Here is a 26459-nt window from a genome sequence, read left to right on the forward strand (position 1 = left end):
TGGTCAGATGAATAGATGGGAGCTGTGCTTTGCAGCCTGGCTCATCCCCTTCACTCCTCCCACGCTCCCAGGGACAGCAGGAGGGTTCACAGGTGTAATCACTGCCATGTAAGATCCTGCAGGAGTAACCCTGCTGGCCCCTGAGATACCAACCAGGGGCCAGGAGAGGGCAGACACTAGATGGAGCAGGGTGAGCTCCTGCCCCTGCCACTCTTAAATAGCACCAGCTAGATGAGTAATTCTCAGTATATTTTTAGCCTCCAGGCCCCCTCCATATCTTCTCTGAATTTAGATCTCTCTCAGTGATTTTACTGGGGCACCACAACATGCAGAAATGTTATGGAGGGCAGCCCTGAGGCTAAAGAGGTTGTGAAGTATGGGTATATCTTAAAGAACAATGTATGTGGTGTTATTTTTACCTGTACATCTCAGTATCGGTTATGATTTCCTCTGGCAGGGAAGCCATATGTTATATGGTTTGAAAAATACACATATACATACACATATGGAGTACTAGGGCTCGGATTTTCAATACGATTTGATTCCAAAACACTTCTATCTTTACAGCAGTGAATTACAAAGGGTGCAAGAGTGAACACTGCCTCCAATTTTAATTTGGAAAGAAAAGTGTGCCCCAGGTAGCAAAAGTTTGGGAAACACTACTCTAAAGGATGTTATTCCAGTGGGCACAGTTCTGCTGAAAACCTGGCTCATAAGGGGTACTGCTGGCTGCTGGGCGCTTAGGAAAACAACCTTGTTATGGTGTCTCAATGGGAAGGAGCTGTCAGAGTCAGCTCTGGCCTCTTCTAGAGATGAGGTGCCAAGATCACAGAGATAAAGAAGAAATATGTATACAGGGAGGGAAAACACAGGGACACAAGTCAGTGCAGGCAGAGCCCCTGCTGAAGTAGCAAGTGTCTTAGCTGCTCAGCAGCCCTGTATTCCCTTCCCATGTCCTTGAGGCTAAAGGGGGTGAAAGGTTTATCCCTAGGAGGCAGGAACTCTTGGGTTGTACTGCAGTAGTGATTTCAGAAGATGGTACAAGAAGGTGAAAAAATAATCTGGCTCCTTCATATCTCAGCAACTTGCCCCCTTGGGTCAGACATGACACTCTTCACTCAGTGCACCTAGAGTCTGAAGAAGGGGCAGATGAATAGCTAGGGTCCTTTAGAGCAGTGGTTCTCAGCCTATTTGCCATAGTGGACCACACTTGCAGCTCTCAATTCATAGATTCAAAGATTGTTAGGGGCTGGAAGGGACCTTGCAAATCATCGGATCCAGCCCCACCGCTCTAGGCAGGAAGACAACTGGGGGTAGGTGACCCCAGCGAGGTGACTGTCCAGTCTTCTCTTGAAAACCTCCAGGGGATGTGACTGCACCGCCTCTAGAGGGAGTTTATTCCACAGTCTGGACACCCTGACTGTGAAGGCATTTTTCCTGGTATTAAGCCTGAAGCAGCCTTCCAGGAGTTTATATCCATTGGTCCTGGTCTTCCCCAGGGGTGCCCTAGGGAACAGTTGTTCACCAAGCTCCTGATGCACTCCTCTGATATAGCGGTAAGCCGCTATCAAGTCCCCTCTCAACCTTCTCTTCTTTAGGCTAAAGAGGCCCAGGTCCGTCAGTCTTTCCTCATACGGCTTGCCTTGCAAGTCCCTAATCATACGGGTGGCTCTTTTCTGTACCTTCTCAAGTTTTTCCATGTCCTTACTGAAGTGCGGTGCCCAGAACTGGGCACGGTACTCCAACCGTGGTTTCACCAGTGCTAAGTACAGTGGGAGCATCGCTTCCTTAGTTTTACACGAGATGCATTGGTTGATGCATGCCATCATGTTATCTGCCCTGCTAACCACCGCCTCGCACTGACAGCTCATATTCATGCGATGGTCAGTCATTACCCCTAGGTCCCTTTTGGCCATGGTGCAAGTCAAGCTGTCAGCATTGAGCCTGTATGTATGTTGAGGGTCGTTTCCCCGCAGATGGAGCACCTTACAGTTGGAAGTGTTAAACTTCATCTGCCCAAGTCTTGAGCCTGTCCAGGTCTGCCTGTATTTGCAACCTATCTTCTGAAGTGACCACACTGCTCCATAAGTCGGTCTAGTCCGCGAACTTGGCCAGTGAGCTTTTCACTCCCCCATCCAAATCATTGATAAAGATGTCGAAAAGCACCGGTCCAAGCATGGAGCCCTGAGGGACACCACTGGCCACTTTGCGCCAGGATGACACGGATCCGTTCATGTGAACTCTCTGGGTCCTATCCTGTAGCCAGTTTTCCATTCACTGAACCGTCAAGCAGCTGAACCCACAATCTTTCAGTTTTCCCACAAGGATATCATGGGATACTAGATCAAAAGCCTTTTGGAAGTCTAGGTATATACTGTCTACCTTGTCTCCCATGTCCAAGTGGTGAGAGACCTGGTCGTAGAAGGAGATGAGATTGGTAAGACAAAACCTACCCATGACAAAGCCATGCTGGCTGTCATTCAGAATCTTACCTTCCACGAGTTTATTGCACATAGATTCTTTAATGAGCTTTTTGAGGATTTTCCCTGGGATAAAGATTACACTGATTGGCCTATAGTTGCCCGGGTCCTCCCTCTTCTCCTTCTTGAAGATGGGCACAATGTTGGCCCTCTTCCAATGCTCAGGGATTTTCCGTGTGCCACGAATTCTGAAAGAGCTTTGCCAGGGGTTCCGCGATGACCCCAGCCAGCTCCTTCAGCACTCTTGGATGGAGTTCATCTGGTCCTGCTGACTTATAAATGTCTAGCTTTTCTGGTTTTCTAGACTGCACCCGCTCAGCATCCGCAGTGGGGAGGCTGTCATTCCCAGCATGCCCCCTATGCCCCATATGTCACTTGACTTTCCCGTGGTCCAGTGAGCTACCGAAGCAAAGTGGGCATTCAGGAGTTCATTTTTTTCCTGAATGTCAGTTACCAGCTGTGCCAAGGTGTTAAGCAGCGGTCCTACACTTCCATTTGTTTTCCTTCTACTGCCTACATACCTAAAGAAAGACTTCTTATTGTCCTTGACTCCTGTGGCTAACCTAAACTCAGTGCCACCTGGGCTTTCCTGATCATTCCCCTACAAGTGCTGGCCACTATTGTATAGCCCTCCTCGAGGACCATCCCTAGCTTCCACTGTGCCTACACCTCTTTTTTCTTTTAAGAGGACAGCAATGCCCTTATTAAGCCTGGGGGGCTTGCCAGCCCTTCTGCTACCTTTCCTCTTTGGAGGAACGGTTTTCGTTTGTGCTTCAAAGATCATATCCTCGAGTAATGACCACTCTTTGTGCACCCCATTCGCCTTCCCTTCCTGGTCCCGCATCACCTCCCCTACTATTGCTCTGAGCCTGTTGAAGTCTGCATTTTTGAAGTCCAGGACTTCAATCCTGCTGGTTGATTTGTCAACCTTGCAGTGGACAGTGAACCTGATAATTTCATGGTTGCTGTTGCCCAGGTTACCTTCAATGTTCAAGCCACACACACCAGATCAACTCCCTTGGCCAAGACCAAGTCTAGGAGAACATTACCTCTGTTTGGCCCTTGCACTTCCTGGGTCAGGAAGAGCTCCTTGATCACAGTCAGGAAACTGCATGAGCGATCTGACCTAGCCAAGTGTTCCTCCCAGTCAATGTTCGGGTAACTGAAGTCACCCATGACAACCCACTTCCTTGCACACACGACCTCTGTCAGTTCTCAAGAAAATTCCAAATCCAGCTCCTCTCCTTGGTTCGGCGGCCTGTAGTAAACGCCAACAGTTAGGTTTCTGTCACCTTGCCCCCTCCCCTTGTAGCTTGACCCAGAGGGTTTCAAGCTGCTTATCTTTGGAGCCAGTGTCAGCCTCCAGAGAGGTGTACTGCTCTCTCACATAGAAAGCTACCCTTCCGCCTTTTCTCCCTACTCTGTCCCTTCTGTGCAGGGTGTAGCCCTCTACAGTTACACTCCAATCATGCGAGGAGTCCCACCAGGTCTCTGTGATCCCTATCAGGTCATATTGCTCACTAGAGAGCAGGAGGGCTAGCTGCTCTAATGTGTTACGTGGGCTGCCCCCAGCTGCCAGGGCTATGGGATAAGGGCCAGGGCCTGAAGCCCCCTTCCCCGACCCTACAGCAGCACCCGAAACCCAGCTGCTGCCCGTGGGAAACAGCAGTTGCTGCAGCTGAAGTCAAGCACGGAGCCTAGCTCCCATTCCTCCGCTGCAGGCAGCACGGCTGGAGTGGAGCCCATGTGGGGGGGAGCAGATCTGCCCACTTCGAGCCTGCAAGGGGAACCTGCAGTTTCTCAAGTTTTTCTCCTTGGCTCTAACAAAACTCGGGCACCAATCTTTACTTTTTTTTTAACAGGATGTCACAAGGGTCACTGCAGTATGCTGACTGGGTTGCATGTGGTCCATGGGCTGCAAGTTGAGAACCGCTGCTTTAAAGAATGTGTCTCTGTTAATGGGCAACAGGGTCATTCTCAGACTGCCGGAGGAGCACAGAGAGGTACCATGGAAGGTTAGAGACTTCCATTCTGGAAGAAAGTAGCAGCCCACTACTTCTCCCCCTCCTTTCACTGGTCACAGAAAACGGCCTTCCCTCTAGCTTCTAATTATCTCACATCCCAGCAACTTGCAGCAAGATACTATGACAACCTCCATGACAGATGCAAAATCCTTCCCTTGGAAAGCACATGCCTGATCAATACTACATGGAACTCAACTCTAATTATGCTTTTAAGAGTAACCATGGTTGTCAAGTTCCCCAGCATCTGGAATTAAAACAAGGAGCCAAACAAAGAATGAGACAAGAAATGGAGAGATCTGGAGTGCAGCAGCTGCCAGGTGGGGGAGCAGCCAGGAGGGGAGGTGGGAAATAGCAGTGGTAATAAAGGTTCTGACTTCACACACCGAGTTCTGAGGCTGACAGGCACCATCCCAGTTCCAAAAGCAGCAGCAGCCACTGCCGCCAGCATGAACAGTTGGTATTAAATTTAGAATAGAAACCAATTAAAAGATAACAAGAGAACATAAGAGAACATATGCTCTGGATAGCAAGAATCTAAGTGTTTAAAAAAACATGACCTCCAGCTATCACAAGGGAAGTTTCAATATTGTTTCAAAAGCCCTAGACAATCTTTCAAATGAGCATCCCTAGTCTTCAGAGACTAACAGACACAGGCCAGACAATTTGTTTAAGTGGGGAGAGGGAAGGTACAGATGATGACCCAAGGAACACACTCCCAGACATGGAAATCCAGGCTCGCGTGTGCCGCATGTCCTATCTTTCTGCACCTGTTTGTACAGAACGTAAGCAGGTGGCTTGCAGTTCTACAGATCCTTGGATGAGTGCCATAAATTTATTTTCCAAAGACTATGCTGAAACTATTTTGTAAGAGATTTCACCAGACTTATTTGTAGATTTCCTTATTGGTTAGCAGTCATTGATATACAATGACTCCGCAAACAGATGTGATCAGCTCTTTGCAAAAACAGCTGCATGAGTCTCAGTTGCTTTTCCAAAAAACTTAGAATTCAAAAGTTTCATTGGGTGCAACTTAAAAAACCCTTGTACACAGAGTGGGGAAGGTCTGCATTAATTTCAACCGTACAGCCAGTTTGTGTCCAGCTAAGAGTATCCCTCAGTACAGTATTTTCATTGGATCCAGCCCATCAAGGGATTTTATCCAGCTTGTGGCAGGTCCCCTGATCCTGCCTGACTCAGGTACAGGGAGGCAGCCCAGGCCATGGCATGTGTGGCCAGTCTCGCTGCCCCTGGGCATGCAGGTCTGGGCTGGCAAGGCAGCCGGACTCTGCTTCCCAACAGCCCTAGTACCAGTGGCTCCTTCAGAGTGCTACTGCCAGTGTCACTGTCACTGCCAGACCCAGCCCAGGCACTCCAGCCCGTCCATCTCGCTCCCAACACTAGGGCTGCCAGACGGAGCAGGCAGCTGGGTGGGTGGGTGGGTGGGGGGAGGGTGTCCATGGAGACCAGCCTGGCACCTCTGCAGACAGGGTGCAATCAGCCAAGTAGATGGGATGAGGTCAAGGGCAGGCCAGGAGCAGTGTCCGGAAGTGGGGTGAGTGGGTGGGGATGTAGCTGGGATCATGGGGTGGTGACAGCAATGGGCCATGCAGAGAGCAGCTCACAACTCTGCCCCAGGCCCCAGCTCCATGCTGTCACTGTCCCACAATCCCAGCCATGGCTCCACCTCCCGACTTGCTCCCAGATGCCATTCCTTGCCTGGCTGTTGCCCCATTTCATCTGCCCTGCTGAGCACACCCTGCCTGCAGGGGTCCTGGGTTCGTCTAATGGAATTTAGAGGCAGGTTTATGTTCACAGTATCTGATGAAGTTCCAGCTGTTCACCAGAGCTCCCCAAGGGATAGATAACAAGGTCTAACAGCCACAAACTCCAGGAAGACTGATTTAAATTAGACGTGAGTGTCTCGGACGGCCAGGGCCGACTCGAGGTACGCTCGTACGTCAGGGCGGGCTGGTGAACGGAGAGGCAGACACAACTTATTGGTTGTAAAAAACTTTACTCACGCCGCTTGCAATCACGACGCAGGTGGTCCTGTCATCAGAACAACCACACGAGTTGTTCCAGCTGGCGGGGCCCAAGCCAGTTAATCCGTCTGCAATTCGAAGCCGGCGGGGAAAGGGGTACGTCTGGGGTTGCGCTCGGTGACGGGAAGAAAGATCGATAGGTGATCAGTCTATCGATCGGCAGCTGCAAGTCAGGTAACTTCAGAGGCACTCTGCAGCGTGCTCAAAGCTCTTCGACTTGGGCGGAAGTCGCGCGGAATTTTAAACGGCCAGCGAGCCAATTACTAGCCGCCACGTGTGAATAATTTAGCACTGGCCAATAGCGGGGCACAAATTTGCATCTGAATAGCGGGAACTCTTTGCACCGTGCATCTCTGTGCTGCAAAGAAGAAATGCATCCTGCAAAGGAAACTGCAAATTGGCGGGAACTCTCCTGCACGCAGGCTCTCAATTGCAGCAGAACACTCTGCCATGCAAAGGAGCTCTCATGTGGCCAGGAAATTCCATAGTGCCGAGGCACAAAAAATCACTGGGTTGTGACAGTAAGGAAAAAGTTCTTTATGGTGCGAGTGTCCAGAGACTCCCCCTAGAGGTGGTGCAAGCACCTGCTCTGGACTCTTTCAAAAAACATCTGGATAGTTTTCTTGCTGGGAATCACTTGATCCCAGCTGACTTCCTGCCTATGGCAGGGGGGCTGGACTTGATGATCTCACAAGGTCCCTTCCAGCCCCTAATGTCTATGAAATCCATAAGTCTCCATGAAGACCCTGACTGCTCGTTCCATCTGGCACCCCCAGGCTGATCTAGTAATCTACCACTTAGGCAGTTTTGGTGAGCTGTTGGGAGGGGGCAGGGGGTACTGACCCGCAAGCCCAGGTGGCCCTCCCACACATATAATTGTCCACTCCTACTTTAGAAGGATGCAAGGACTCTCGCTCTACCTCACAACACCCTGCACAAGATTGGGTTGTAATCATAGTTCTTGCAACCCAGGCACACAAAAACCAGGGGAAATCTAATGTACTGCAGAATTGACTGCACCTGAAATTCTGCTCTAGGACAGCATGGAGCCAGGAGTAGGAGCTATCTGATCTACCCTGCAGAGCTAGAGCAGCATTACAGCAGCTTTCCCCATGTAGCAGTTGGGTAGCAAGGAGAAATGGCTGTGGTTTCACTGAAGGGAGGAGTGATGACTGCAGCTGTGGCAGTGGTACAGACCATGCTGAAAGTGGCCAACCTTAGACCTAAGCTCCATTCAAGTGGCTTCCTCTCCAAACTGGTATCACACCCTCAGCTAGTGGATCTGAGTTTAAGTAGTAGAGGGCTTTCTTTTTCACTATTTAAGGACCTTGGGTTCAAATCCCAGTAGTGGCACAAAAAGGGTGTTTCACTCAAATTAACATTGATCATAGAAAAATTAGGGTCGGAAAGGACCTCCGGAGGTCATCTAGTCCAACCCGCTGCTCAACGCAGGACCATGCCCAACTATATCATCCTAGCCAGATGATGTAGGGATGTTATAGAATTTGCAAGAAAAGCAGCACAAGCATGCCTCTAGGTAGCAGCCTGAAAAGCACCTGTGCAAAGCTGGCCAATAACATCTACAAAAATGTGGTTGAATTTTGCAGAGAACCTTTGCAAAGTCTTTCACTGAGTAGTGTGCTATTTAGAATTAAACCCTCTGAAGGAGCTGGCTATTTCTTGGTCACCTTTTACTGGTTCCAGAAAGGTTGTTGTTTTTCAAAACAATATTTGCAAAATGTTCCTGAAAATGTATCACTACATGTGCACTGCTGAAGACCAAGGCAAAGGTCAGCAGATGCAATCTTGATCAGCTCTTTATCAAGTACCTGAATAGGTTGTTGAAGAAGTGAACATTACTTTGCATGAAACATATTCCAAATACATTGCATACAATGACAGTGCTTTGCACCTACCTGGCATTTGCATCTGAGCAGTGCAATGCACTTTACAAGGATGAGTAAAGAACATTACAGTCTTTTGGCAGACAAGAAAATTGAGATAAAGAAATCTGATTTGCCCTGGGTCAGAGAATAAGCCTGTGGCAATCACAAATAGAATTCAGGTTCCCTGACACCTATGTTCTAACTAATACATCACTGTTGTCTCTTGTAAACTGTAAGCCATTATTTTAGAGCCAGGGTTACCCTTTCAACAACTTCAGAGTTAGGAAAGATAATTTGCCAATATTGAGCAGCAAAACAAAGTCCTGATAACTGCATGTTGCAGACTCCTTGTATGCTCTGCAGTCTACCATGAGTCAATGAGATCCAGACAAAGGGGGAGCATCTACCAGGCCACTGAAACCCACTGGTGAGCATATGTGATAAGCGGGGATCCAGGTTTCCATTTGTCATGGAAAAATGTGGCAAAATGCAGATTTTCTCCTTTAAACGGATGTTCACTTGAAATCACAGGAGGGAATGCCATGACATGATGGCATGGAATGGCACTCCCTCCTGTGTCAGGTACTGCCTGCTGAGCTGCGAAGGCAGCTCCTGCCTGGAGCTGGTCTAACCAGGCTGCACCCCTGAACCCCACTGCGGGTGCAGAAATCTGGGGGGCATATGCTCTCCGATGCGTCACCTGTGTCCCCCTCCCCCTCCACACATTACCTATGCCCACATCCCCCCTTCCTCACACACACACCCCGTTCCCCCCACACCCACCCTCTTCCTCACACACTCAGGGGCCAAGGCCTGGGGGCCGTGAGTGAAGGGTACTGGCAGGGGCAGGGAGCTGCAGGTCAGGAGTGAGGGGCACCAGCAGGGTTAAGGGAGAGGGGCTGTGGGTTGGGAGTGAGGGGCAACAGCATGGATAGGTCACTGGCATATCGGGGATGCTCAGCACCACAAAGCAGTGCGGGGGCAGTCACAGCTGGACCCTACATCCTGGTGAGCAGAGAGGGGAGGGGAAGCTCTGATTTTCTATGATAAAAAAACCCCAAATCAAAAGCCAAAATATATAGGTACTTAGCATTTATTTTATTATAATGATTGAGATGCTGGTAGGTTTCCAAATTGCTTTAAAATTGTAAATACAGGGTCTTCATAAAGTCCTTGTGCACTTTTAAACTTTAATAACAGGTTGTAGGTATGATAGAAACAATCTGTAAATGGCATTTAAAAGCAAATTTATTAAAGTTTTAGGACAACTAGAGTACACAATGCTAGACTTCAACATAACCACCATCCATCATGATACAGTGCTCAATCTGATCTTCCAGCTCCTTAAAAACGTTTCCAAGTTGCTCTTGAGTTACTGCACTAATTGCATGGGTGATCCTAGCCCTAAGTTCCACCAAAGAACGTGGTTTTGACAAGCAAACTACACTTTTAACATGTCCCCATAAAATGAAGTCCAATGGTGACAGGTCAGCTGACCAAGGCAAGGGCGACGCATAGGGGGCACATGTGGGTGCACCCCCTGAGCGTGGCGGTGCACCCCCTACAAAAAGGCACATGTCGGCGGCACCTGTGAGTGGTCACCGCTCGCCACCCTGCCACTGACACCGCCGGCAGTGTCTGCAGGCAGTCTGTGATCGCTGCTGGCCGACGCTGCTGGCAGCACTCCCTGATCACCACCGCCATGTTCCTGCTGCCGCCGCTGCACTCCCACCGCTGCCAGCGCAGCCATACCGCCCTAGCTGCCAGGGGCAGGCGCTGTTCATGGAATGAGGTGGCCAAGCAATTGGTCCACCTCTGCCTATCCACTTCTCTAGGAAAATGTCATTTAGGAATTGTCGTATATGCAGAGCGTAGTGGTAGGGAGCTCCATCTTATTTAAGAATAAGTTTGTTATTACGTATGAAGTATAGCATTGTGTACTCTAGTTGTCCTAAAACTTTAATAAATTTGCTTTTAAATGCCATTTACAGATTGTTTCCAGCCTACCTACAGCCTAAGTTATTAAAGTTTAAAAGTGCACAAGGACTTTATGAAGACCCTGTATATTAATAAAACACTATGTTCAACTGATACCTATATAGATATAGATATAGTATGAAACCTATACATATAGTGGTATTTCATTTTAATCGTACAAAAATGTGGATTTGGGGTTTTTTAATCAGAGAATTTTGTGTCTTTAAACAGAGAAAGCTAGGATCCCTGGTGATAAGTTCCCCTTTGGGCCTAATCCACAGCAGCTGGTTTAAGGACCAGATAAACAACCCTAGCTCTTGAGCTCATACCATAGCACTTCATATCACAGTAATATGTCCCAGAGAGGAGATAACATTAATACTCAGATCCCCAGGAACCAACTATTTGACTTCCAGTGGCTGTCTCCATGAAACAGAAAGCATCCAGCAGCAGAGGTGCAATACATGAGTAGATCTTGAGATTCTGGGGCCCTTAATACTGCGTATCCCTTCACTCTTCCTATTGAGCAGTGTGGCTTCTCTCTATTTTGCAGTGTCTTGAAACAGTTTTCTACTGAACTGGCAGAGGAGGCCAGGGGATTTCCTATGAAACCAGGACCTACTGAGATACCCACCTGGCTGGTATATCCTCCAGGCTAATGTCTCCCTTAGAAAGAGAAGGGAAAATGGAAGAGAAAGGAAACTTTGAGTGACATATCTACAGACACATTTCGTTGCCTTTAACTTTGAATGGAGAAAGTGGCAGATCCTTTCCACTTAAAAGGAAACTGCATTGATGTCCCCTACTTGGAGCTTCCTGAGTGCCTGCACAGAAGGAGCATTTTGTGTTCCACCAGGTGAAAATACTCATCATGTCTGAGATGAAAGGTAGGATTTGCCTGTCATTTCTGAGCCTTCCACTGACAATCACCCTTCACTGAAGAATGATACTGTGGTTAGGACCTTGCTCTCAGTAACACCAGCACAAAGCCTGAGTAACCTTACTAAAGCAACTGGAATTGCCCTGGATTTATACTGATGTCAGAGAAAGCACAGTTTAGCCCTGGGAGAAACAAGAATTACCTTGATCCTTGGCATTGAATTGAATGAGATGAAGCTGCATCCTTCCAACAGGTTGGTAAAGAATTCCAACACTGCCTTTATGTCACAATGGGTTACAGTGTTGTGGCACTGAAGTACAACACATGTGTATACTTACTGCCCAGCAAAATTTGTATGGAGATCAGCAGGATGTGAAATACCCTGTTCTTAGCTGGTGTAAATCAGTGTGGCTCCACTGGAGTTAGTGGAGTCATGCCAATCTTCAACAGCTAAGGACCTAGTCTATGACCTTTTGTATGGAGTTGTGTCAGACTTAACATCATGATGCATAAGTTCACCCTACAGGACAAATACTTAGGGGAGTAATGCTATGGGGAGCTTTTGATTAGCAACAGCAGTTAGGCTACAGGTCTTCACATCATCATGGCCCTTGTTTTTTTTGTAGCTGGAGATTGCATACAAATGTTCCTGTCTACAGCTGTAACAATTGACTCTGAGAGATTAGGTTCTTAAATTGTATCTCTGTTATCTAGGATTAAACATCTCTGGTGCTGCTGATCTGGGCAGGAAGAATGAGAAAAGGAACAGAAGGTAGTAGTGACTAAAGACTGGGTTATTAAATTGTGTGTTTCTTCTGGCACAAGGCCACAGGTTCTGATAGAATTTAACAATTCCATATCAATCATACATTTGCTTCCAGAGGTTTTTCCAGAAATTCAGCCCTGAACCAACAGTATGATCTGTGCAACTACTGTTTATTTTTGGCATGCAGTTAACAAGTCAGTTTTCCTCTGTCCATGCTCTAAGAAGCTTACTTTTAAAACATTTTGCAGAGAAATAGGATAGTGCTGGCTTAGCTCTGAGACACGCACAAAAAAAACCCCAAGCCTGTTTAAACTAAAAAAGGAGACAAGACCATTTCCCAGCTTCCCCATTGTGCTGAAAATGGACCACTTTGGGATAGCTTTGAATTGCAGCTTGGCAGGCACAGGGGGGAAGGCAGCAGCTACAGAGAATGGTCTGTCTGTTGCAATTTTTCAATCAATATTAGCTCTTGGCATTCACCAACAAAATAGCTAAGAAGTGAAAATGGCAGGTGCCAGAACTGGAGTGACAATGACATGCAATACTGTTGTGGAGAGGAGAGAGAATCCAAGACACCTAAAAAGGCCCAGTCTGAAAAATAAAACTGAAGAAAATAGCAAAAAAGCATGCTATACTCAAGCTGCCCATGGCAGAACCACAGTGGGTTTATGCTATGGGAGGAAAGATGGGCAAAATCCATTTCAGTGTCTGTATGAATCCACAAGTCACACAAGAGAGGCACCCAAGCCTGACTTCTACCCAGCCAGGTCAGCACACATTCTGGTAAGTTTATTTTAGTGCCAACAGTTTGTTTCGATCCCTAAGGTGTGTAATTCTATCTGTCGGGCTGTCTAGTTCATCTCTTGCAAGTACATGTTCCAAATGGTTTTCAGCAACATGCCCACAAACTGTTACATTATAACCAAATTAGATGAAAGTCCATGTATCAATTGCACACGTGGTGCCCAACTCATACAGCTTCACAGGCCTGATCCAACACATGGGGCCAGTCTGTGGGGCCAGAACATTGGCAGCAGGATGAACAGCAGCACCACTAACTGCTGCAGCTCCCAGTCACAGCAATCAATGTTGCCACCACTTCACCCCCGCCAAATTTCTGGATCTGTGGGAAACCCCACAGACCAGACGACACGGCTCTGCAAGCCCTATCTTGATCATCCCTGTTCTACACCTCTGAAAGCAGAGAGACAAATTCAAGATTTTCCCTTGCATTCTGACTCTAAAAAGCAGCAGCCCCACTGAGCAACAGCAGACGCCTCAGCACAGAAGTGTTGCCTGGGAAGTCCTGTTGCATCTAAAGAGTCAAATGAGAAGTCTGACAAGCAGCCGCAAGAAGACCAGTGTCATACAGAAGTAGAACAGGGCTACTGGAGTCCCACACAATATCACAGCTGGTCCTGCTTACAGAGTACTGCCTCTATTACTGCAGGAACAAAAATATCTGAGGGAGACAGCATATAAGAGAAAGAAAGAGATGGCTGGAGGGAGATTTTCGCAGGCACAAACAGAAAGACAGCACCTAACTCTCACTGACTTTCAGTGGCAGTTGGGCACTTACATGCCTCAAATCTTTTGAAATCCTGCCATTAAGGGATACCCATACTCATATGCCAAAAGATCCTGTACTTGCTTGCATGAACATAGTGCTTTGGTATGTCACATTAGCCTTTGCTCCTCCACATCTTGGACTTGAAATTTCCTGTCTGTACAAAAGCACCTCATATTTGCACAAAGTATCAGTTTGCAAAATTAAACTCCATTTCAGTCTCTATGATGAGTTCTCTAACCAACCCAACTAGCTTCAACCAGGCAAAACTAAGCAGCTATGTGTGCATCTCTTAGCTCTCTGTTTCTTGGCATGTCCTGTACAGTGACTACTTCATAAGTGGTTTCTAGAAATTAAAAAAAAATAAATTGCTCAGGTTCTGAGAGAATAAAATCACTGCACTGGAAGGAAAATCCAATCTCAAAACCCAGAAGTAAGAGTGCAGAAGTGGAAGGAGACAAAGAGATTAAATTAGATTAGGTTAAAAGACAAAAGATAAGCAACAAATAGGTCCCAAAGCAGACAAAAAGGCTTAGTGGAATTAATACACCTTGCTAGAGACTGTGGTATGTTGTTTGTCAATGGCCTGATCCAGTGCCTACTATGAGGCATTCCACTGACTTCGAAGGATGCCCTGCACCAGGCAGTTTGCCTGTATCCCAAAGCAAGCTGCAACTGGCCAAAGGAATCCAAGCAGGGCATGTAGAGGAGAAAACAACCCACCTTTCACTTGGTCTGACACTGCAGGATAATGGTAACAAAATGCACCTCTGATGCAGCAGTGCACAAGCTGGTCTGGGAGGGAGCTCCTCAGGCTCGACTCCAAACTACTTGCCTCTGCCTGCATGTGGAGACCTGCAGGAGCGGGCAGGTCTTGGTCACTCATTCCTACCTTTGCTGATGTCTTCATATTCTAGCCAGAGCTGTCGCTGGACCTGCTTGTTGGGATACCAGATGGAGCAAGACTCCTCAAAGCCATAGACTGCCTCCTGGATGTAGTGATTACCAAAATGGTCCAGGAGGGCCACAAAATCTCCTCGGGAAGTGGCTCCATCCAGAGAATGGAGGGCATTGCTGAAAGCTGGAGAGGACATACACAGCAAAGCAACAATGAACAGAAGGCACTGGTGACGTCTCAGAGAGTGTGGAGGCAGAGCCCCCTTCAAACCTGCCCATCCCTGCCCCTTGCTCTATCCCTCAGACCATGGGCACTCTGCACAGGTCCTTTCTTTAGTCTTACTGCCCTGCAGTGAGTGGGGGCTTTTGTTTTAACGAGCCGGGAGCTGGGGCTGGGTGGGGCAGCCATAGCAGGCCTGGGAGAGCGGGCAGGGGTCGGGGACTGGCAGGGGTCCCCCCATGGTCCCCTCCCCGCCTCCTCCAGCCCCCCACTTCCCTGCCCCCTCCTTATCAGCATGGAGTCCGGGTCCAGCTCCCTGCTACAGCGAGCCAGGACTGCCCAAATCACCAAAGCTCTCCGAATCTTTTCCAAATCAATTTGAAGAGCTTCGAATCGATTCAAACCTTTTAATTGGTCTCCTGATTCAATTCAGATTCAGCGATTTGGCCACCGAATTGGGTTGAATCTCCTCCAAATCGAATCAGCACCCAAAGAGTCACATAGCCCTAATGGCCATAGCCCTCAATTCATCCAAATAATTCATAAGGCTATTTACCAGCCAGCCTCTGTCCCAGCATACTTACACTGAGAGATGGTCAGCTGGTTGAGGCGGATGTGGTACATGACCGAGCGAACCTTCCAGTGTTGCAGCAAAGGGTATCCAGACACCTCGCTGAAATTCACCATCCCTGAAGGAGACAGGACACAAATGCCCTCAGCATGGGAAGGGCAGAGAGTCTGCCAGCTACCATGCAGTGCATTATGTCTGGCTGTTAAAGGAGATGTACCCAAGAAAGTAAAGAGGTTCAGGGATAGAGCCCAAGATCATTCCCAACACACATATCTGGCATGAGAGGGCTGCTTTAAGAAATGGCAAGTGGGAGCTTCCAAAAACCCTAAGTGTTAGCCTAACTCTGCCCCTATGAACTCAGTAAGAGCTCTTCCATCATCTTCAGTGGTCAATGCCAGGACCCTCTGGGAATTCCCATGTACTTTCCTTTTAAAGAGCACAAGCCAAACATGAGATTAGAGAAGTTAGGAAAAAATCACCCCTATGAGCAAGGTGTTCCATAATTATATACAATGGGGCGTATTGAACCTTCCTTTGAAATAGCTGGTGCTGGTCACTATTGGAGACAAGATGTGTTGTAGTTGTGATCCTATCTGCCCCTGTGGTTTCTTGCATTTTAAAAAGCAGCATTCTGCTCAGCACATCCAATTTGAGACAGCCTAGAAACTGGATGTGCTCATTAGTGAAGGTGTGTCATTGCTGCAGCCTCCAGTGCAGATCTCTTAGCTAACCGCAACAAAGAAAGTGTGGGTTTTCTTCTACCAGATGTGCGTTGCTAAGGGATGAAGCAATCAATGACCTCTACATTTTCTTGCACCATCAAAGGATGGCTTGGATCTCAGGGTTCAGCCTGAGTTTGAGAAGTGTTTTGGAATTGTTCTGAATTAAAGATGCCTTATTACTATTGCCATATATCTGGCCCTAGAAGCCCCATTTGAGAAGTCTCCTAGCAGTAGGTGCTGCTGTGTAAGATAAATATTAAACCTACTGTGTAAGACATCGTCAGTCCAAATGAGTGTACAAGGAAAGGAGAACTGTGCCAATTTCATAAACCAAGAGCTGAAGATGAAAGAGAAGAATGAATAGACTTGTCAAAGGCAGACTTCAGGGCCAGGATATGAACCTGTATCTCCCAAATCCCCAGCCAGTGCCTTAGATCTAATTCTCCACCCACTGGTGAGCTTTGTAACCATAAGGCATTATCATTACTACTGTTCCCAGTGAACTGCTCCTTGCTTGACAGACATGCCAAACCCCATGCTCAGCACAGAGAGGATTGCTAATGCCCCAGGTAGCAAATGGCTACCCATGCCTGATTCACTACAAAAGGACAGTGTTGCACTGAGAGGGCATGCCGGCTGGAAGTTCTGTTTAACAAGCTGCCCAATTAAATCTTGCTTGAGGCAACAAAATGAGCCAGGCTGGGCAGAAATGAACTGGAGGAAATAACCATGGGAGGAAGGAAGAGTCTAATTATTCAAAGACGGTTTGAGGGTCAGCAACTCTTCAGTAATTAAAATCACAACTTTAAAAGGAGTTTGTTTGGGTTTGTTTCCTCTCTCCATCCTGGGCACTACTTCTGAAGATAACAAGCCCTTTTTTCCCAGAAGGCCAGTCCCAAAGGCATGCCCTTGTGTATTAATTACTCTGCTAATTAGATTCTTTAATGAACCATCCTCCAAGCACGGCAAGCTGGGCATTTCCATGTGCACTGCCTTCATTCCACATCATGGGAAGCTGCAGGCCCTTGTTCCATGCTAGAGGGAGTGGACACGGCCAATAGCGAGCCCAGTGGGACCCCCCCGTCCTGTCTGACAAGTATCACATACAGGGGAAAGGAGAAGGCATGGATTTGAGCCTAGCCTCTAATAGCATGGGCTCCTCTTCTCTAAGCATCTGGAACAACCATTGTAGGCAACAGTCTTTATGAGTGCTCTGCTCCAGTGAAAAACCCCAGTCTGTTGTCTTGCCCCTTGACTACCCAATATCTCTGTTTAAAAGATAAGGAATTACCCCAACACTGGCTCCTGAAGTCCTACCCATAAGAAATGCAAAGACAGCATATAGAAATTCTTTAAGAATAAATTTATTAAATACTCTGTTAAACATGCATGTTAATGGCTATGGCTACTGTGTTGAGAATGTGTGCTATAAAACACAGAGAAGGAAAAGTGCAGTACTTCCCAGTGACTGTCCTGGATGGTTATGGCAAAACACAGTCTGTGTGTGCAAGTCAAACATGGACAGAGTGCTTTTAGAAGTGTCTGTACATGTTTTGACATCTCCACTGCTGTGAGCTGGGCAGAAGTTGCAAGTCACTTCAGTGACCATTTTCAACAGGAAGCAAAGCTGAGCGATGGGTTCAAAGAGGACAGGTGAATCAGAGACCTAGGGAACAGCTAGGAATGATCACAGCCAATGGCTGGTGATAAGGAAGGTTATGCCATTTATACCACAGATATTAGTAATTTGTGGTGGCAAGAAGTTGACTGCTGTGGCTGTCCTAAAGGGGAAAAAAAACATTATCCGGTATCCTTTTTGTTAATGGCCAATGACAAGGTCTGTTGTTATATGCCAACTCTGATGCAGGTAACTGATGGCACCTTTGGAGGCAGTCATGTAAGAGGTTCAAAAAGGATTTTTTTCCCCGACACTGAAGATCTATCTCCAGTTTATAAGCAGCTGCAGAACACAGTTCCTGTTGCTGGGATCAGACTCTTTGCTGACACATATGAGACTCCATTTTCATACACTAGCAATTCTCATTCAGTCATGGCTGGAATGCTTGGTAGCCAATTACACAAGTGTTTGCAGTCCTGTTTAACAGCTGCCAGTAAGCAGGCAGAAAACCATACCTAGGAATAAAGACTTCACATAAACTGCCATTTGCTTCTTCCCTTTATACATTAGAAAGGTATCATCTTCCAAGTGATCCAACTGGCTATTTGTAATTTGTCTGTAGTTGATATATAATCTGGGATTTAGTCACCTGAATTCCCTGCAAATTATGCAGCTAATGTCCTTAAGCAGTTCAGAAAGTCCCAGCCAGCCATAGTTCATTCCTTCCAGAGTGAGACCTATAACGCAGAGCTCAATCCCTAGCACCTTCCAAATGCCTCGCAATATTCCTAATGCAATCAAAGCATGTTAAAGCATTGTAATCATGTTGATTGGTGTCCCATCCAGAAAAGAAGAACCAATTAACAGGGCCAGGAATGTAGCAGCGTATAAAAGCATATTAACATTTGGATTTGAGACACCACTTATGGGGATAAGCTTGCTGAGTCTCAGGGTATTATCTGATGTACAGCTGAGTGTATCACATTAAATAAATGTATAAAACCCCATAACAATATGATGTAACATGCAGGGTATACCCAGCAGCTATCTGCTAGCAACAGTACCTGGGGTACTGAAGCGCAGAACTGAGGTGAGATAGCAGAGCTGTGTAAAGAACCACAGAATGGAAAAACAATGGGTGCTTCTGGTCAAGATGTACAGCTGATACTGCTGTAGGGCAAGACCAAGGTAGTATCATGGCTAGGTATTTCTCAGAAACACCCATGCCCTGCCTGCTGCACATCTTAGCAGTTAAGAAAGGCTGCTAGCCAGCTTCAATCTCAGGCAACACACAGGTCACATCACAGTGGGGGACACTTTGTCCAACCATTAGTTCTGGTGACTAATTTGACAAACATGAGCAGGGAGACACAGAAGTCTTAGTCTGAAGTCAGGTAGAAGTAAGGGGGGAAAATGCACCTTATAAACTAACCAAAGCTGGGTAACCAAAGTAGGTAGACAGACAGACACATAGATATAGCACAAGCTTTCATGGGCAGAAACTCACTCCATCAGTTGCTGTGAAAGCACATGCTCAAAGCTGTGTATAAGAAAAGATAAATTCAAATGCAAGAGCAGAAGCAGGCAAAGAGGCAGAGAGAGAGAGAGAGAGAGAAATAAAGATGTGAGGGAGGGGGTTAGTGCTGGGAGAGGCAAACATGCAAGCCATAAATCCATAGAAACAAAGGAGTCACAAAAGCTAATCCACGTAACGGGAAAGAATCCAGTGGTGGGAACTTCCAAATGACATGGTTCAGCACTGGAACCATCACACATAAGGGGGATCAGTACCAGAACTTAAGACACGTTGCTCCAGAAAGAAAAGCTTTCATCCCTTCAACTAAAGAAGAATTTATCTTAGCTATACTACTATAGGGGCTTAAATCTTTAGACACCGCTGCTAAGGACTGGCATTACAATTATTCTCCTTTGACTAATTCTGGCATTCCATCCAGCATAAGGTAGGGAGGAAAGATGGACTGGTCAATACACGCATTTCACAAAGAGGACTACACCATTCTAGCCCACGTGTTTCTCAGCAACTGTTTTTTTTCCTATGACATCCTCACCTACAATGAGACAATAGCACCTAGAGTCTGGTTAGCAAACAAATTAAGTAACAAGCTGTCCCTGTCAAGGGATGCCTTAAGGATCAAAATAGCACCTAAAGTCCCATCTCCCAACCAACAACAAATGATGTTGAAGAAAAGGAAAAGTGCCTGTGCCTTTAAATTCTTTTCCCTTCAGCGCTTGCTATTCTTGATTACTTTAAAGTGTTCTCTGAAAAGTGATTATGCAAAAATGGCCCCTTCTTACTCAGCAGCTCTGCCCCAAGTGTATTCAGAGCAATACCAGAATCTGCTTACTTTAGTAAAAAAATATGGTTTTACTGTTTTTTAACTACTATCAGCCAGGAAGAGCCAGCACAGCTCTGGGAGAATGAACTGACTTATTTTTCAGCTTTGTGCCTCATCAACAGAATTGTTAACTAAGATCCAATTACAAATCTGCATGTGTAATTATGGGGACTTCTCATCATAGCTTTTGTTATACCTGCCTGAGCATGTTGGAGATGGGCACGGTGAAATGGAAAGTGTATTTCAGGTCAATGGGGGAGAGGCTGTGAGAGGCATTAAGGAGGCCAGCGTTTAACCTGTAGAGTCTTTACCACTGGTGCTGATGTACAGGATAATGAAAATAAGGCTAGATTGTCAACTTCGCTATTGATAGTTTTCTGTTGGGAAGTAGGCTGGTACACAGAAGACCCGGGTTCTCTTCCTGGCTCTGCCACTGAGATGCTCCATGACCAGTGAAAAGTCCCTTAACCTCTTTCTATCTTAGTCTCCTCTTCCATAGTATGTTTATTTTTCTATTAGACTTCACACACTTTTGAGCAGTAAGCATGTCCCTTGTTATACGTTTGTACAGTGCTTAGCACTGGTTCAGATCAGACTACTGTAATGACTAAGAACAAGTAGTTTCTAGGTATAGGAGTATAGCACTACAGCAGGCAGCTGGATGGCAGGGGAAGGTTCTAGTCCACCATGATTGTTTGATGAACCCCCAAAAGGTTAGAGAGGAAAAGGGAACAACACAAGGACTGGAATTGGGAGAACATATTTTTTGGTTATTTGATAATTGAAAAGCCTCAAAAAATCTTGTCTGGCTGAAATGAAATATTTAATTCAACTGCAAATTGAAATGTTTAATTTACCTTCAAAGACCTTTAAATATTTTTGGATTTTTACAAAAATAAAATTAAAAGGAAATTTTGAAGTGAAAACTTATATGAAACCAAACATCAAAACATCTCAATGCGCAAAGGCAGCAAAACAAATTGTTGCAATAATTTTAAAAATATATTTCCATTAAGTGAGCAATTAGATAACATTGAGAGGCATGTGTGTGATGTTTAAATGTTACTGAGTTGGCATTTTTGCCAACACTTCACTCATCTTTAACTAGGGCTCCTAACCAAGGAATGGGGGTATCCAGGATAGAGATCTCCTAAGCTTGGGTATCACCTGACATTTAAACCAATTAGGATTGCCTTCATTTACAGAGTGATAAAGCTGCAATCAGGCAGTGAAACCCTTCCCCTTCCCTTCTGCTTTGTTACCTGGGCAGCAAGAATTCTTCCCAGCCTTCCGAAAACAAAGCATGGGAGGTAAGGACCAACAGAATGGCTGGAATCACTCACCAGTCAGGAAGTCTGGATCAGGCGTGGGCTCAGACAACTCCTCCTGGCACTGGTTCTCCAATGGGACAGTAGCCACCACCAGGCCATCTGGAAGCTGCTGCTCCAAGCCCCGGGCAAAGTTGTTCAGCCTGGAAATTCCAGAGAGTTATCACATGTCACTGAATAATTGAAAATGAGGGTTGGAAGGGACCTCAGGAAGTCATCTAGTCCAACCCCCTTCTCAAAGCAGGACCATCCCCAACTAGATCATTCCACCCAGGGCTTTGTCAAGCTGGGCCTTAAAAACCTCCAAGGACAGATATTCCAGCACCTCTCTAGGAAACCTGTTCCAGTGCTTCACAGCCCTCCTAATGAGAAAGTTTTTCCTAATATCCAACTTAAACCTCCCTTGCTGTAACTTGAGACCATTGCTCCTTGTTCTGTCATCTGTCACCACTGAGAACAGTCCAGCTCCATCCTCTTAGGAACCACCCTCAGGTAGTTGAAGGCTGCTATCAAATCCCCCCTCAGTCTTCTCTTCTGCAGACTAAATAAGCCCAGTTCCCCCAGTCTCTCCTTGTAAGTCATGAGCCTAGCTCCTGAACCATTTTTGTGGCTCTCTATTGGACTCTCTCCAACTTGTCCACATCCTTTCTATAGTAGGAGGCTCAAAACTGGATACAGTACTCCAGATGTGTGTATGTCTGAAATTCAGGGGCTAGATCCAGAGTTCTGAAGAATGAGATCTGTCCTCAGAGACATAGGGTTTTAGACCAGGATGGACCACTACTCATCTAGTATGAACTCCTGCAAAGCAAGTCCAAGACTCCACCAAGCAATTTCTGCACCAAGCCCTTCCTTTCTGGTTATGCTACAGCATCTCTTTCATAAAGATGCTTACCCTTGATTTAAAACCTCAAGGTGACAAACCATCCACCAAGCTGCAAGCTGTTCCAATAATTATAAACCTGCTCTTTATTTCTAGCACGCATTTGTATAGCTTTCTCTCCCAGCCATTGGATCCAATTACGCCTTCATCTGCTAGATTAAAGACCCCTCTGCTATCAGAATAGATCAACTGCTGAATGGTCACTGGAAGCTCAGTGTTGCCACCACAGCCACTCAACTTAAAAGGATGGTCAATCTCTCCAAGTCTATTTTAATCCGACCTTCCTTTTGAGACTGCTGCAAAGCCCTAGCATAATACAGTAATGAGTTTGTGACAGTTGGACTGTGAACTGCTCCCCCCTCACACACCCGCATTCACTTTCAGTCCAAAAGCCATCACATAAAAATGACTTCTGAATGTCTAATAACTACTCCTACGACCCCAACTCCACCTGGGGAATTATGACACTGTGCTCCTGAGACTTGGAACAGCTTCCTAGATTCATTAAGTGTTCTCAGATCAGCAAAGCAGAAGGGCATGTGTAAGGAGGGGACATGGGTGCCCTATTCACCTGAATGTCCCTTTCAACACCTGTCCAGGAGCCACCTCCTTTGAGTGGTTGTTGTATCCATAAAATATTTCCCCAAACAGAGTCTGATTCATGGGCAGCTCTCGGCTCTCTCCACAGTCACCCCCCTCTGGACAGGACTCCGAGATCAGCTGGCACGATCGCCCATCCACTCCAAGTTTGTAGTCTTCTATGCACCTGCCAGATGAGAAAACCCAAAACAAGTCATTAGGACGAGGGACCAAGCCAATCCATTCAGTAGAGGGGTGGCAGAGGAAGGGCATCACAGGAAGGAAAGAGGGGACTTCCTCTGCAGTCCCCAGGGAACAATGCAGCCCCTGGAGCCACAAGCATGAGAGACAGAAAGCTCCTATTTCCACAAAGCTGCTTTGTCAGTGGCAAGTAATCAATAGACTAGTGCTTTTCCAGCCGCCTGTATTCAGCCTTGTTCATTAAGACCTCTGACCATTAGGAAACTATACCCAGTATTTATGTTTTGTTCAAATTTCCTCCCAACCATGGTCCCATGGGGTTGGGGAGAGCTAGCTTCCTAGGCAACCCAGAGCCATACTGTGTAGCACTTGGTTACAATAAGTTACAGTGCAGAAAATCTCAAGTAGAAAGAATGATCTTATTTCACAGCTGGTAGCATAAGCTCATAAACATATACCTGTTTGCTCTCCCCAAGGAAAAGAATACAGCTTGCCCCGGTGGGGGTGGGAGGGGTTCTCTTGCTAATCTCAGTGATGGCCTGCAAAGAAGGAGGAGGCAGGGTGTTCTGGTGTTCCTCCATAATCCATGATCTTGGCCACACAGTGTACAGCTGTCTAAGGAAGAGGTAAGCTCCAGCCACCCAACACACATGTGCACCCTTCCAGATAGCTTGGAATATGTATACAACTATATAGCTGGGTGACACTTGAAGTGCTGGATGTCCAGAGGAATGCATCATAAGACTGTTAGCAGAATCAGACCTGCTGGGTCTGAAGACAAATGCCATACAATTCCTTTTGGAGCATGTCAGGTCCAAGATCACATGGATTCCTCACCATGTCCCTGTCTGACAGATGATGGAGCGAGCTGTGTCACTCACCCACAGAACATGAGGATATTGTACAGAGTGGGGTCTTCTGGCAGGGGCACCATCTGCTGGAGACACAACTGCTCACAGCCGCCATTGAAGCCGTCCGAACAGTCTACCCCAATGTGTCGATCATAGCAACCGGTGCCATCCTTCATCGGGCTGAGTCCTGTTGGGCACTGGCATGACAAAAAGCAACAGTGTGACAAAGACTCTGCCTAAAGGAACTGAAAACCTTTTGCTCAGCTATGAAGACAGCCTGGAACTAGCAACTTAATTCTGCACAGGATATTCCCACCTAAACTGGCAGTATTTCAAGAAGGCGGCACTAACCTTACAATAACAAACCTGTTTGCATCTCCCATCTGTGCATTGCATGGAGCCAATTTTCATCAAAAGATTCAATTAGACTCCATATATTTGGACAGGAGTAGTGAGGGGAGGGGTGGATCAGGACTGAGGTGCATGGCATGGCTATGTAGCAGCCCAGCACTAGTTTCTGCAGGGCAGGACTCAGGGGAGCAGGAGAACCTGGTGTGGAAGTACAGCTTCAAAAATGCAGTGGCAGGGGGTGCTTGCTCTCAAGCACAAGGTGCTTTAAGCAACTGGATACAGGACAATTAGATGGCTGGAGGTGGACACATCCAGCAGGATCACAGCTTGCACATACTGGCCATTGAGCAGAACTACAAGGCACAGGGGGGAAGCAGGGGTTACAGTGACACCAAGCCCATATGTCCTCAAATGTGAAACCACCTTCCTAGACTCCTCAAAGCAAAAGGTAGAAGCACAAGAAGCCTCCCCAGCAGTGCCCCCTGCCCCTTTTTGCTCTCTTCTCTCTGATATCAGGCCAGCATGGCACAGAGGCCAAGGAACAGCAAGCTGGCAGCAGGTGTACCACTTAAATGTGTTTTTCTCTTCCTATCACCCTGATTGAAGATCACACAACAGGATGCACATTGCTCGCTGACACTAATTCTGCAATTTCCAAAACAAATGGCACCCTGCGGGCTTGCTAGACTTCCCTCCCAGTCCAGCCCCTATGCCCCCACCCCCTTTTCCCCCGCACCAGCTGGAGCGCTGGGGACGTGATGGCACTTTAGGCGGTTTACGAGGCTGCCTCGCAGTGCAAACCCAGATGTTCTGGATGATGGCAAACAGGCAAATGGTACTACTGGGGATCCCCCCAGCATCCTTTTCCCCCTGCTCAGTGGCTATCCAGCTGTTTGGCCAGATGTGCTACCAAGCAGTGGGGGAGATGCATACTCCTGATTGATTTGACTCCTAGGTGGCTGACGAGGCATTGCAGAGGGAGTTGGAAAGGGAAGAGTTTTTAACTGGCTTTAATTTGCTGTGAAGAGGCTAGGAACTGACTCCTTCTAAAACTCATCCAGTTCAAGGAAGTTACATGTCCCTGTCTGGCACAGTATGGCATTCTAAAACCTACTTCGTAACTGGCACATTTCATTGCCTCTTGCTCTAGGTGACCACCATTCAGAGCTCATCCCTTTATCCCACGGCCCAGCAAAGGCTTATAAAGCTCACTGAATAAGTTGGTAGAACATAGGAATGGAGGCCGCCACAAGTCTTCTCCAGCAGGCTTTAAACTAGGCTCGTTGGGGGAAGGGGAAGACGAGGGCGGAGGAAGCCTTGGACTACCAAACCGAGCATCACCCACAAAAGCAGCCCAGCCTAGACCGATGACGAGCAGAACAAATACCCAGGTAAGCAACAGGGGCCCAGGTAGTACTGGGATTAGTGGGGCAGTGCATGCATGTTCAGGAGGCCTCAAATGCCTCTGCACAAATGCTCACAGTATGGGGAACAAGCAGGAGGAACTTGCTCTCCAGCTAGCTAACACCAACCCAGACATAATGGGGCTCACTGAAACGTGGTGGGACCCAACGCATGACTGGGTGGTGAACATCAAGGGCTACAGGCTGTACAGGAGAGATAGGACAGGGACGAAAGGTGGGGGTGTGGTGTTCTATGCCAAAGAGCAATACACATCCTCAGCAAACAGCACTGGGTCAGAGGAGGGGCAGACCAAAGTGCTCTGGGTTAGAATACAAGGAGGTCGAGGGGAAAGGGACTTAACGGTGGGGGTCTACTACAGACCACCCAACCAAGGGGAAGAGCTAAACCGGGAATTCTTAAGTCAGCTCACGGAGGCAGTTAGGTCAAAGGACGTGGTCATCATGGGCAACCTAAACTTTTCAGACACCTGCTGGGAAGAGTAGTCAGTCAGGTCTGACCGCTCACTTAGGTTCCTAGCTGAGATACACGACCTCCATCTAACCCAGGAGGTGCACAGCCCCACCAGGGGAGAGGCCTTGTTGGATCTGGTCCTGGCCACAGGTGACGACTTGGTTGGGGGACTGCGGGTGCTTGACCACCTGGGCAACAGCGATCATCGCCTGTTGGAATTCACCATCCAGCGCAAAATGGCAAAGGCCTGCAGCAAGGCAGCAGCCCTGGACTTCAGGAGGGCGGATTTCAATGAAGTAAGGAGATTAATGGGGGAGGCACTGAGGTCACGGAGGGGTGGGCAGTTGGGAGTCCAAGAAGAGTGGTCATTCCTGAAGGAGATGA

General features: G+C 47.1%; 1 protein-coding gene across 1 annotated transcript in view; it reads right to left on the bottom strand.

The window, feature by feature from the left end:
* Positions 1-26459, bottom strand: part of ASTN1 (astrotactin 1) — a gene marked incomplete at its 5' end in the record, with an annotated part of 224136 nt that overhangs the window by 19097 nt on the left and 178580 nt on the right. Inside the window, 5 exons of the mRNA XM_025214997.1 lie at positions 14515-14703; positions 15324-15428; positions 21351-21478; positions 22790-22984; positions 23880-24046. Coding sequence (XP_025070782.1) covers positions 14515-14703; positions 15324-15428; positions 21351-21478; positions 22790-22984; positions 23880-24046 — 784 coding nt within the window. The remainder of the gene's footprint in view (positions 1-14514; positions 14704-15323; positions 15429-21350; positions 21479-22789; positions 22985-23879; positions 24047-26459) is intronic.

Source organism: Alligator sinensis, unplaced genomic scaffold, assembly GCF_000455745.1.
Source record: "Alligator sinensis unplaced genomic scaffold, ASM45574v1 scaffold899_1, whole genome shotgun sequence".
Classification (NCBI taxonomy): domain Eukaryota; kingdom Metazoa; phylum Chordata; order Crocodylia; family Alligatoridae; genus Alligator; species Alligator sinensis.